Raw genomic sequence first — 13,351 nt, 5'->3', positions numbered from 1 at the left:
AATAGATAGATGAGAGAACGATAGAAATATAGAACAATAGAATGACAGATAGAACGATAGATGAGAGAACGACAGAAAGAAATATAGAACGATAGATAGATGAGAGAACGATAGAAATATAGAACAATAGAATGACAGATAGAATGATAGATGAGAGAACGATAGAAAGAAATATAGAACAATAGATAGATGAGAGAACGATAGAAATATAGAACAATAGAATGACAGATAGAACGATAGATGAGAGAACGACAGAAAGAAATATAGAACGATAGATAGATAGATAGATAGATAGATAGATAGATAGATAGATGGGAGAATGATAGAAAGAAATATAGAACGATAGAAAGAAATATAGAACAATAGAATGATAGATAGATAGATAGAATGATAGAAAGAAATATAGAGCGATAGAAAGAAATATAGAACAATAGAACGATAGATAGATAGAATGATAGAAAGAAATATAGAACGATAAAAATATAGAAAGATAGATAGAACGATAGATGATAGAACGATAGAAAGAAATATAGAACGATAGATAGAACGATAGAATGATAGAATGATAGATGAACGATAGAAAGAAATATAGAACGATAGATAGAATGATAGATGATAGAAAGAAATATAGAACGATAGAAATATAGAACGATAGATGAGAGAACGATAGAAAGAAATATAGAACGATAGAAATATAGAACGATAGATGAGAGAACGATAGAAAGAAATATAGAACGATAGATAGATTGAACGATAGATGATAGAAAGAAATGTAGAACGATGGAAAGAATGAAGTGAAGTGAAGTGAAGTGAAGTGAAGTGAAGTGAAGTGAAGTGAAGTGAAGTGAAGTGAAGTGGCAGCCATATCACCCTGTAGCCCAAGACTGGTTGCCCACTGAAGCTAAGCAGGGCTGAGCCTGGTTAGTACCTGGATGGGAGACCTCCTGGGAAAACTAGGTTGCTGCTGGAAGAGGTGTTAGTGAGGCCAGCAGGGGGTGCTCACCCTGTGGTCTGTGTGGGTCCTAACACCCCAGTATAGTGATGTGGACACTACACTGTCAAAAAGCACCGTCCTTCGGATGAGACGTTAAACCGAGGTCCTGACTCTCTGTGGTCGTTAAAAATCCCAGGATGTCTTTCGAACGGAGTAGGGGTGTAACCCCGGCATCCTGGCCAAATTTGCCCATTGGCCTTCGTCCATCATGGCCTCCTAATCATCCCCATATTCTGATTGGCTTCATCACTCTGTCTCCTCTCCACAAATAAGCTGGTGTGTGGTGGGCGTTCTGGCGCAATATGGCTGCCGTCGCATCATCCAGGTGGATGCTGCACATTGGTGGTGGTTGAGGAGATTCCCCCTTCAATATGTAAAGCACTTTGAGTGTCCAGAAAAGCGCTATATAAATGTAAGGAATTATCATTAATTATTATTGACATATGGCCAAGTATGGTGACCCATACTCGGAATTTGTGCTCTGCATTTAACCCATCCAAGTGCACACACACAGCAGTGAACACACACACACCGTGAACACACACCCGGAGCAGCGGGCAGCCATTGCTCGAACCTATGACCTTTGGGTTACAAGTCCGACTCTCTATCCATTAGGTCACGAGTGTCATGATAGATAGAACGATAGATGATAGAACTATAGAACGATCGAACAATAGATAGAAATATAGAAAGATATATAGAAAGATATATAGAACGAGATAGAACGATAGAAAGAACTATAGAATGATAGATAGATATAGAACTATAGAACGATAGAACAATCGAACGATAGATAGAATGATAGAACGAAAGCAAGAATGATAGAATGATAGAAAGAACTATAGAACGAAAGATAGATGATAGAACTATAGAATGATAGATAGAAAAATAGAATGACAGATAGGAAGATAAATAGAACGATAGACAGATAGATAGAACGATAAAAAGAACGATAGATAGAAATATAGAACGATAGATAGAACAAGTTAGAAATATAGAACGATAGATAGATTTTTTTTTTTCCAGGATTCTTTTATGAATAGAAATTAAAAAAAAAAAACAAAAAAAAAAACATTTATTAGAAAAACACATATTTTGTAAATATGTAAAAGTTTTTACTGTCACTGCAGATCAGTTTAACGTGTCCTTAATGAACATTTCTTTTCATCTTAACCTTAACCTTGAATAGTAGCGTATGTATTCAGACATGGCTACTCTGTATTTGTAATGTTTTGGAGAGGAACACAGAATGACAGCAGATAAAATCTCAAGCACTTTTATTAGGTTTGAACAATATCTTGTTTAGAAAGGCCGTTTGGCATTATATAATTATATATAATTTGCATCATATATATAATTATATATACATATATATTCAAATTTAACAAAACACTAGAAAAAAAAGATGCAAATTAAAAAATAAGATTTTAAGACAATAATAATACCGAATTAAAAAACAAAAAAACAAAAAAAAACATCTAATACATTTCAAAATGGTCCCAGTACAGTTTAATATACAAGTATCTTAAAAAAAAGTGAGAGAAAGATAATAAAATAAAAGCAAGGCAACAGATAGGAATGAATTATAAATAACCTTACATTATGTACAGAAGGGTGCATAAAGAGGAAAGAAAAATCAGAAAGGGGAAAGTTTTATTATTCATGGAACGTAAAACAGGCGGTGGTTTAAAATCAAGAAGCGATCCAATCAAAGACAGAAAAGTGTCAGATGAAATCCTCAAAATATGTTTTTTGGAGAGCAGAATCCTTTATTTTTCAGTCGTTCTCCTCATTCTTTCATTCTCTAATCCAAGCAGGCCATTTCAATGTCACATTCAACAGGAGAATGAAGTGAGCCTCCAGACACGCGGCTTCCCTTCTTGACCAGAACATCTAGATTGCTCTCCATACATTAAGAGCTTAAGTTTTGAGGGATTTTGACCTGAAGTCTGAAGCTTCCTCCAGGATGGTTTTATACGGTAAGCAAAAAAGAAAAAAAAGAAACACACACCAAAAACACAGAAAACCAACCAACCAGTAACCATTTTGGTTCCATTAGAGATTATCATACGCCATATGGGCAACAACGTCCGGCTGTGGGACTGGGAGAACACAGGCTACTAAAGAGCTGGCGGGAATATGCTTGAAGCTACAGGAACGTGATGAGGCACTTTCCCACCTCTGAAGAAGGATCCTGCCCCTGAGAGGCTGCTATTGGCACAGTGTCTCATGTGGAAAGGGTTAGTGTGACTTTAAGCAAATCACAACAGTCGACTCACACAATATTCAAGCAAATCCATCAGCATTTCATGGAATATCAAGCCCGTAACAAGCTGTACTGGAGATCCTTAACTCATAATTCTTTGATCCGTAACGTCGTGGACCTGAAATAACATAAAAACGGTTTCCGTCGAGATCCCTGTTAATATGGAATGACTGATGGGTGAGTGATTTAGAGCGACACCCATTGGGTTTACATACATTTAGGAGCTACAACATACATTTCATATAACTTGCATTTCCTAACACAAGGCAGTGTGGAACGAGGGCTTAACCTACATAAACCTACATTCGCTGGAAAATAACTTTCCAATGACAATCAGCTTTACACGTTTAGCTTTAAAATGACCTAAATGTAAAGACAATCATCCTACATTGACCTTATTTATACCATCTACCTGTCCTTTTTGCAAGAAGTTGAAATTACTCACCGCTACAGACTGAAAGCGTCGTGTATCGATCTAACTGGCTCAGTGGAGCTGGAAAGGGCTCGTTGACTTCCGCACAATGGCCGAAGTCATTTTTATGGGCAGGAACAGATGATCAGGTGATCATGTGTCATTTCTACTGGAACTTTCTGGATCAATTTTGCACCAGTACCGGCGGGATCGTTTATCCTTCCGAATGAAGGAAAAGTTAACTGCCTGTACGTTACAACACCTTACTGTCAAGCACAGTTGCTAAGGCCAATCAACAGACATCTGGGAAAGTAAATACATCACTTCCTTGGTTACAATCGCAAATATAGAAGGTGCATTTAAAATGGTCTAGAAAAAAGGATGGGGGAAGTTCAAGACAAAATACACCCTTATGAGATTCAAAAAGGGACAAAAAACTATGTGAAGAGTCTGTTAAGCTGTATTTCCTCTGATCTAAACACTCAGGGTTTCCTTTTCTCAGTTTTTTAAGTCTCTTATCTTCCTCTACAAGGCAGAACACGAGTCGGGTCTGGCACGCTATAACAAAATTGACACCACAAAGACACACTTGACAGTCTAAACATCTTACAACTCTAAGTGACAACAAAAAAGGTTCCTGTTAAAAACATGGACTCAATGAGAGTGTCAAAACACTCAAAATGTTATCGGTCACTCCAGTGAACTCAATCGAAAAGCACAGTGAAGTATTTTCTGCGAATGCATGCGTTTACAGTGGCTCCGCGATTGGTCGATTTTGCCGCATTGTGCGCTATGTAGCTACAAGCAACAGCAAAGTGGGATTGAGCTGCCATTCAAATAGGTTTCAATCACTCAACTGCAGAGAAAGAAGGATTTTTTTTTTTTGTAAAAACACCCAGTGGAAAAAAGCACCCTCATCTTGCTACCGCGCTTTCGCGTCTGTCTCTATAGCGCCATCTTAAAATATTCATGTATGCATTTATATACCAGTAAACTATATAAAGGTCACTCTAAAAACTGCAACAGAAAAGAAAAACAAAAACAGACCAAAAAAAAAAAAAAAATTACAAGAGCATATTTACACTGAGAGAAATAGGTAAGGGCCTTATTAACAAGAGCAATATTACAAAATATTCAAGAAGGCATCTCTAATGGTGTTTTCTTTGTTTTTTTTCTTTACAACTCTGGCACCAATGTGTTCTCGTGCTTGCCGACCAAAGGATTTTTTGATTCCCTTTTGCTTTGCGCTGGCAGTCCATCTCATTTAGCTGTTTACGTGAAAGTGTGGACGTGAGTGCATGACTGGGAAAGTCTGTCCATTTTTCTGCAGGTGGGCGTGGCTTTACTTAAAGTTGGCGTAGTCAGAGAAGGCATCAATGTATTCCTGGACCACTTTGTAGCAGAACTCATACTGCTCCTGTGGAGAAAAGCAGAAAAATATGCAGTGTTGAGGTAATGCATTACAAGTAACTTGGAGTTATGTAATCAGATTACTTTTTCAAGTAACTAATAAAGTACACATTGCTTTTTCAGTTTACAACAAAATATCTAAGTTACTTTTTCACAATTATTGACTGACAGCTCTTCTGTCTTGTTACGTGGCTGTGTAGTTTTATTTTAAAGACCCATAGGTGGCGCTGAGGTTCTGGATTGGTGGAAGCAGGATGACGTCACCGAGTTTCTGGCATAAATAGCGTGGATGGCGACAATGGAGTCTCTCTTGCTGGGCTGGTCTCGCCGGTGTCTCTCTCTCTGCAGTTTCCCTCACCGCGGTCCCTTTTGAACACCCATCGTCCGCTCTCATGGGGCGCTTAGTCTTTCTTTTGTTATAGTTTAGTTTGCATTCTTGATCTTTCTTTGTTTTGATCGATATGTTTTCTTTATATGGTTAATGTTTTATTTTAACAGTAACGGGTAGTGGAGTTACTTAAACAGGTCACTGTTTATTAATGTAGTAAGTATAGTGAAGGAAGCAGAGGCCCGGAAGACTAACTCCTTTTGCTTTATCGGAAGCTAGGTAAGAACTATTGGTGAGAATAGCCAGGCAGGCAATCTTTGTTTCTTTGGCAGTTTTCCCTATCTGCTTGCTGTTAATTCTTTTGTTAATATTTTGTCTAATTTTGTTTGTAACATTATTCCCGAATTGTTTATTCTTCTTTGTATTATAATTAAACGAGGGCGATTTATTGTCCTGAAAATTAACTACCGGTGTCTGTGGCTCTTGCATGTGTGCGGTCCATGCCCTTATTGGAGTTGTTTTATTTAACGAGCTGTTAACTCGGACATGGGCCGTAACATATTTGGGGGCTCGTCCGGGATCTGGATGATCTGAATGATCCGAATGATCTCGATTTTTGCGTGGCTTCGTTTGATCTTTCGATCTGTTCACGCGTTTCGAATTTGTTACTTTGTAACTTCGTTGAGTCACAGTTGCTTGTTGTGAATTTCGGCTCGTGTAGTGCATGTTTTATTTTTCTCTTCAACCTTTAGACGTTTAAATCTAACCATGTTTGAATTAATGGATTTTATTGCGAATCTGACGCAAGCGGAGTTGTTTCAAATGAATAGAACTGATCTTATGAAAATTGGCGCTTATTATAAGGTAAGTTTTCGCAATACTGCATCCAAACGCAAACTCTTCAGATTTTGCTTGTTGATTCGTTACATAAACAAGACGTCTTTGGTGATGAGGAAAGTCTGGTAGACTATCCCGAATCAGAGGATCTTGCGCTGCAAGTTAAAAAGTTGGAGTTGCAAGCTAAAGAGCGCAAAGAGGTTTGTTGAGAGAAAGGGAGGAATGGGAACGTGAGAGAGAGAGAGACGAAGAGAGCGTGAGAGACATGAACTTGAGTTGAAAAAGCTTGAAATGGAACAAGCGTGCCGCCTCAAAGAAATGGAGTTGAAAGCTCGTGAAAGAGGTGTAACAGATAGCTCTGAGTTTGACGTGAGTCGTAACATGTCTCCATGTTGAGAGAAATAAAGTGCAGAGGTGTTGTGTGCGCTGTGTGAACATGATGGTTATTGTAGTTCTAGACTAAATGTGAACATGCAATTACTCATCTCACTTGCACAAAAACATTCATTATTCCTCAAAATGAATAAACAGTGAAATGCATTAGCAGAATTTTACGCAAACCTGTAATAATTAACTATATTAAATTACACAACTATACTTTATGTATTTAATCTCACTTTATTAACCAATCTCACTGCTGCTCACCTAATTCAACCATACCAATAAGCAAAAAATAATTTACATTAGATTTAGAAATAAGAGTGTTGAACTTCCTTCTCCTGTATCCTGTTCTTCTTTAATCCAGAATGGTTAGCACAGCTGAAAGGTTTGTTTGAGCTGAGCGATGAAAATACATTTTGTGCACAATTACAAAATAATAATTAAAGATCTGCAGTGTGAGCGACGTGTTTTCTCACCAGTGTCTGCACCATGTGCGGTCTCTGTAGTCTTAGACTCTTCACTGTCTGAAAAACGTCCAGAATGCCCTCCGCCTTCACCCGCTCCAGGACCGTGCTCAGAGCACAGAATGTCCCTGTGCGCCCTGCGCCGGCACTGTTAACACACAAACAAAAATCAATTACACACCGTTCTGTGGATATTAATGAGTCACTTTCTTCCTTAATTGCCTGACCCTGAAATCCCACTGGACACAACAACTCTTACTATGTTTCATCATTACCGAGTGCTTTGGACAGGTTTTTGTTAAGTCATACCAAGCGCCCATGGATGCCTTCCAGCATTACAAAACCACTAAACCTTACTTGAGCTGCCAAACCAGTGAGACCTGTTAAAGTTGGCATTCCTGTCTAACCAAAAGTTCCTGTATCCACGCTAGAAGATTTATGGTTAGGTTTAAAAACTATTTATGTAATAAGCTGAGTAGTGTACTGCTGTAACAACCACAAATCATGGAATATGATTAACTTATTTCCTGTTTTTGTTTTATGGGATCCCATTTGGAGCATACAAGGACAATCCAAATGTTGTTCAAGTTAAATATAGACTACCATTCAAATGTTTGGGGCCAGTAAGATTTTTTGTTTTAAAGAAATTAACACTTTTATTCAGCAAGGATGCATTAAATTGACAGTAAAGACATTTATAATATTACAAAAGATTTCCATTTCAAAAGAATCCTGACAAAAACGTATCACGGAAATATTAAGCAGCACAACTGTACTCAACATTGATAAGAATAATACATGTTTTCCTGAGCACCAAATCAGCAAATTAGAATGATTTCATTTAAAAAATATACTAAAATATAAATTAATTTAAATTGTAAAAATATATGTATTAATATTTCACAATATTACAGTTTTTACTGTATTTTTGATCAAATAAATGCAACATTGGTGAGCATAAGAGACTTTTCAAAAACATTAAAATATTTTACTGACCCCCAAATTTTGAATGGTAGTTTGCAATTCGATATTCCAAAATTAAGCAGCAAACCAAAAAGAGTAAAAATAGGTTTTGCATGTGGAATGCAGAATATTCCTCTCAAAAAGCCACCAAATTAAAAAAATAATTATGAATTCTACTGTCATGAGGACAAAAATGTATTACAATATGAATATATATTACTATACAAATATCTTAATACAAACAATACATAACAGTTTCATTTTGGCCAGAAGTGCGGCTTACCTGCAGTGCACAGTGATTGGGTGGTTTCCAGACTGCTGCTGCTGCTTCTGAACTGCAGCGATGATATTGATCATGCCCTTCCCGTCGGAGGGGATGCCCACCTCTGGCCAGCCGTGGAAATGAAACTGCCTCACAGCGCGAGACTTATTTTCCTGCAGTGAGAGAGAAAAAGTATAATGCCAGTTACACCAATGGAACAAATTAAAATACAGAGATAAAACAAAACAAAAAACAAAACATAAATCACAAATCATTTTTGTTTCAAAAGATGAAATGGACTCACTCTGTTGTTGGTGACAAGAAGGTCCCTAACAGTGTAGCTTTCGCTTTCCTCCTCCCTCTTCAGCTCAATGGACATGTCCCCACAAACCATCACACCATCACTAGGCCAATATTGAGCACACTTCTCCTGCAGATAGTGGGGGAAAAAATACATGGGATATGTATGGAATCGTTTTTTCTAGCAATACGTTTCTGTCACTAGCCCAATGTTCAGTTGCATAAAGTACCTTAAGAGTAATTTTCCCTTAAGATCACTCTTAGGTTTCCCTTAAACTTAAGGGTGTTGCAGAAAATAACCATTAAGTCTTCCTCATAAACCCTTAGAATTTCCTATTTCTCACTTGAAGGTGCCAAAGAATGCTTTTTCACAAGATGTAATATAAGTCTAAGGTGTCTCCTGAAGGTGTCTGTGAAGTTTCAGCTCAAAATACCCCATACATTTTTTTAAATAAATTTTTTTAACTGCCTATTTTGGGGCATCATTAACTATGCACTGATTTTTTCAGCGCGCCGCCCCTTTAAATCGCTTGCTCCCTGCCACACGAGCTCTCGACTATAACACAGTGCATTTACAAAGTTCACACAGCTAATATAACCCTCAAATGGAACTTTACAAGATGTTCATCATGCATGCTGTGTGCATACATCGAATCATGTGAGTAAAGTATTTATTTTGATGTTTATATTTGATTCTGTATGAGTTTGAGGCTATGATCTGTGGCTAACGGCTAATGCTACACTGTTAGAGAGATTTATAAAGAATGAAGTTGTGTTTATGAATTAGACAGACTGCAAGTGTTTAAAAATGAAAATAGCGACGGCTCTTGTCTCCGTGAATACAGTAAGAAACGATGGTAACTTTAACCTCATTTAACAGTACATTAGCAACATGCTAACAAAACATTTAGATAGACAATTTACAAATATCACTAAAAATATCATGCTATCATGGATCATGTCAGTTATTATTGCTCCATCTGCCAGTTTTCACTGTTTTTCTTGCTTGCTTGCCTTGTCTGTGCACAGATCCAGACGTTAATACTGCCTTTCCTTGTCTAATGCTCGAACATGGGCTGGCATATATGCAAATATTGGGGGCGTACACATTAATGATCCCGACTGTTACGTAAAAGTTGGTGTTATGTTGAGATCCGCGTGTTTTCCGGAAGTCTTTTAAACAAATAATATTTACATAAGAAAGAGGAAGCAATGGGGTTTGAAACTCAATGTATTTCTTATGTCTTTTCCATGTACTGAACTCTTGTTATTCAACTATGCCAAGATAAATTAAATTTTTCATTCTAGGGCACCTTTAAAGATTAGTTCACCCAAAAATGAAAATGATCACTCTTCCACTGGAACTACACTCCCGTACGATCGTTACCGGAAGCTAGTGATTACAGTTTATAAAGTTATAATTTTGGATATTGGGCTTCAAAAAAATCACGACACACACAGTGAAAAATACATCGCGGAGCAAAGAGGACATTGACAACACGTCGACAGACAAGACAGAGCAGGTTACTTATGATATTAAACAAAGTCCCAGCTTTCAAATTGTGTAATTTTTTAAGAAAATCAAACAATAAAAAACATTTTATGGCTCTTTAATGTGTCATGACAGATTGCTGTAGTGCCACAGCTCAAGCAGCTCGTGAACCGATCATCTCTTCTTGCTAGTTAATTAATAGCATGAAATAAACATGAATGAACATGAGAAGGAATGTTGTTTCAAACGCGGAAAGACGACAGTACAACGAGTCCAACGAGGTTAATCTTCTAACTCCTGACTACTTTGTCGTACAAAATAGTGGATTCGGTGTTATGAATGGTTAGATCGCTTGTCAAATCAAACTCCTGGCGAAGGGTCAATTATGGGATCATTTTTGGGTGAACTATCCCTTTAAGTAATCCCTTAAAAAAACAATGTGTTGCATAAAGCCCCTTAACTGTCATTTTCCTAAGTACAACAAGTGTTACACGGAGGGAACAAGTTTAACCGAAGTCAACTAAAGAGACATGATCAGCCACTTTAAATGATAAACTGATTTTATTTGAGGTGTTTATTCACATATAAACATCAAATTACATACAAAGCACACACCAAATATGATCAACAGAAACACATCACATGCAAGAACAAACCTCTTTCTTCTTGTGAGCCTGAATCGTATGGATTTCTTTCATGTCTCTCAGTGAATGATCGTAAATGATGATAGAATATTAAAAATCTCTTTATTTGTGTTCCAAAGATGAACAAAAGTCTTATGTGTTTGGAACACGAGGATTAGTAAATGAATGCATTTTAATTTTTGGTTGAACTATCCCTTTGAGTTCATACCTCGTCTGGTCCTTCTCTTTCATATTTAGTTTTTTTTGTTGTTGTTTTGCTTTCCTTATCCACTTTGTTGTTTTCTGTGAAAACCAGCCATCTGTGTTAACAAATAACAAGTCCACGGCAACACCAGATTTTGTTTTTGATACAGCAAATCTTGGGTCTTTGTCACAAATCATGTGATGGTTTCCCTTCCAAAGAGAAGCATTTAAGGGATTTTATGCAACACCCTTAAATCATTCCCTTAGGTAGGGGGAAATTCATGGTATAACTGTCAAACTGAAGGGAAAAACCTGTGTTTTTTCCTTCTCAAGGGGGTGCTTTATGCAACCGAGCACAGATCTTTAAACCACAAGGCTACACCACAAAATGAAACAAAGTTAGCGTGATGCTACAAACAGGAAGTCGGAAAGCAGGTAAACCTACCTGTCCTCTCTCCTCCAACTCGGTCAGCATAACAATAGAGCAGCTCCTCCACTCCCAGATCATTCTCCAGAAGTCCTCAATGGTGTGCTGCAGGGGCCCCTGACATGCCATGTACGAGTCCTTTTGCCGATAACCCTGGATTCACACACACACAAAGTATGTCTACATCACGCATTTGCATACATTGGGCATTTTTCCAACTGTAATCATGGATAAATACTACTGTTCAAAAGTCTGGGGTCGGTAAAATTTTCAAAGAAGTCTTGTATGCTCACCAAAGCTAAAATGTATTTATTACTTAAATATTTAATATTACTGATACATTTAATATTTAAGTTTATTCATGTGAAGGCAAAGCTGAATTTTCAGCAGTCAATACTTCAGTCTTCAGTGTACGGAAGAGAATTAGGGCCAAGCAATAATAAAAAAATAAAACCATCTTGAAATTAAATATGTTAATTTTCGAGAAAAAAGTCGAAATAAAATGTTGAGAATAAACTCGTTAAATTACGAGAAAAAAACGCGTTAAATTTCGAGAAAAAAGTCGAGATAAAATGTTGAGAATAAACTCGTTAAATTTCGAGAAAAAAGTCGTTAAATTACGAGAACAAATTCGTTAAATTACGAGAACAAATTCGTTAAATTACGTGAAAAAACTTGTTAAATTTCGAGAAAAAAGTCGAGAAAAAATGTTGAGAATAATCTCGTGAAATTGAGAAAAAAGTCGTTAAATTACGAGAACAAATTCGTTAAATTATGTGAAAAAACTAGTTAAATTTCGAGAAAAAAGTCGTTAAATTACGAGAACAAATTCGTTAAATTATGAGAAAAATGTAGTTAAATTTCGAGAAAAAAGTTGAGATAAAATGTTGAGAATAAACTCATTAAATTATGAGAAAAAAGTCGAGATAAAATGTTGAGAATAAACTCATTAAATTATGAGAATAAAGTCATTAAATTACGAGAAAAAACTCGTTAAATTTCTAGAAAAAAGTCGAGAAAAAATTGAGAATAATCTCGTGAAATTTCGAGAAAAAAGTCGTTAAATTTAACGAGTTTTTTCTCGAAATTTAACAACTTTAATCTCAAGATGTTTTTTTATTTTTTTATTATTGCTTGGCCCTAATCCTCTTCTGTATCAGTGTCACATGATCCTTCAGAAATCATTATAATATGCTGATATGGTGATCAAGAAACATTTATTATTATCAATGTTGAAAACAAACTTGTTAAATTTCGAGAAAAAAGTCGAGAAAAAATGTTGAGAATAATCTCGTGAAATTGAGAAAAAAGTCGTTAAATTACGAGAACAAATTCGTTAAATTATGTGAAAAAACGAGTTAAATTTCAAGAAAAAAGTCGTTAAATTACGAGAACAAATTCGTTAAATTATGAGAAAAATGTAGTTAAATTTCGAGAAAAAAGTTGAGATAAAATGTTGAGATAAAATGTTGAGAATAAACTCATTAAATTATGAGAAAAAAGTCATTAAATTACGAGAAAAAAGTCGAGATAAAATGTTGAGAATAAACTCATTAAATTATGAGAATAAAGTCATTAAATTACGAGAAAAAACTCGTTAAATTTCTAGAAAAAAGTGGAGATAAAATGTTGAGAATAAACTCATTAAATTTCGAGAAAAAAGTCGTTAAATTACGAGAACAAATTCGTTAAATTACGAGAACAAATTCGTTAAATTTCGAGAAAAAAGTTGAGATAAAATGGTGAGAATAAACTCATTAAATCATGAGAATAAAAAAGTCGTAATTTAACGAATTTGTTCTCGGAATTTAACGACTTTTTTCTCATAATTTAATGACTTTATTCTCAACATTTTTATCTCGACTTTTTTCTCGAAATTTAACAAGTTTTTTCTCGTAATTTAAAGAGTTTATTCTCAACATTTTATTTCGACTTTTTTCTCGAAATTTAACAACTTTAATCTCAAGATGTTTTTTTATTTTTTTATT

The 13,351-nt window shown here is 35.9% G+C and overlaps 1 protein-coding gene across 1 annotated transcript in view; it reads right to left on the bottom strand.

Moving 5' to 3' along the window:
- Positions 1-2,254: 2,254 nt before the first annotated feature.
- The window catches only part of ptpra (protein tyrosine phosphatase receptor type A), a 44,330-nt gene continuing 33,233 nt past the window's right edge, over positions 2,255-13,351 (bottom strand). Inside the window, exons 19-23 of the mRNA XM_048165288.1 lie at positions 11,382-11,516; positions 8,622-8,747; positions 8,339-8,490; positions 7,105-7,240; positions 2,255-5,089 (exon numbers count right to left, since the gene is read on the bottom strand). Coding sequence (XP_048021245.1) covers positions 5,015-5,089; positions 7,105-7,240; positions 8,339-8,490; positions 8,622-8,747; positions 11,382-11,516 — 624 coding nt within the window. The 3' untranslated portion in view covers positions 2,255-5,014. The remainder of the gene's footprint in view (positions 5,090-7,104; positions 7,241-8,338; positions 8,491-8,621; positions 8,748-11,381; positions 11,517-13,351) is intronic.

The sequence above is a fragment of the Megalobrama amblycephala genome, linkage group LG18 (assembly GCF_018812025.1).
Source record: "Megalobrama amblycephala isolate DHTTF-2021 linkage group LG18, ASM1881202v1, whole genome shotgun sequence".
Lineage (NCBI taxonomy): Eukaryota > Metazoa > Chordata > Actinopteri > Cypriniformes > Xenocyprididae > Megalobrama > Megalobrama amblycephala.
This window is presented reverse-complemented; position numbering and strand designations above follow the sequence as displayed.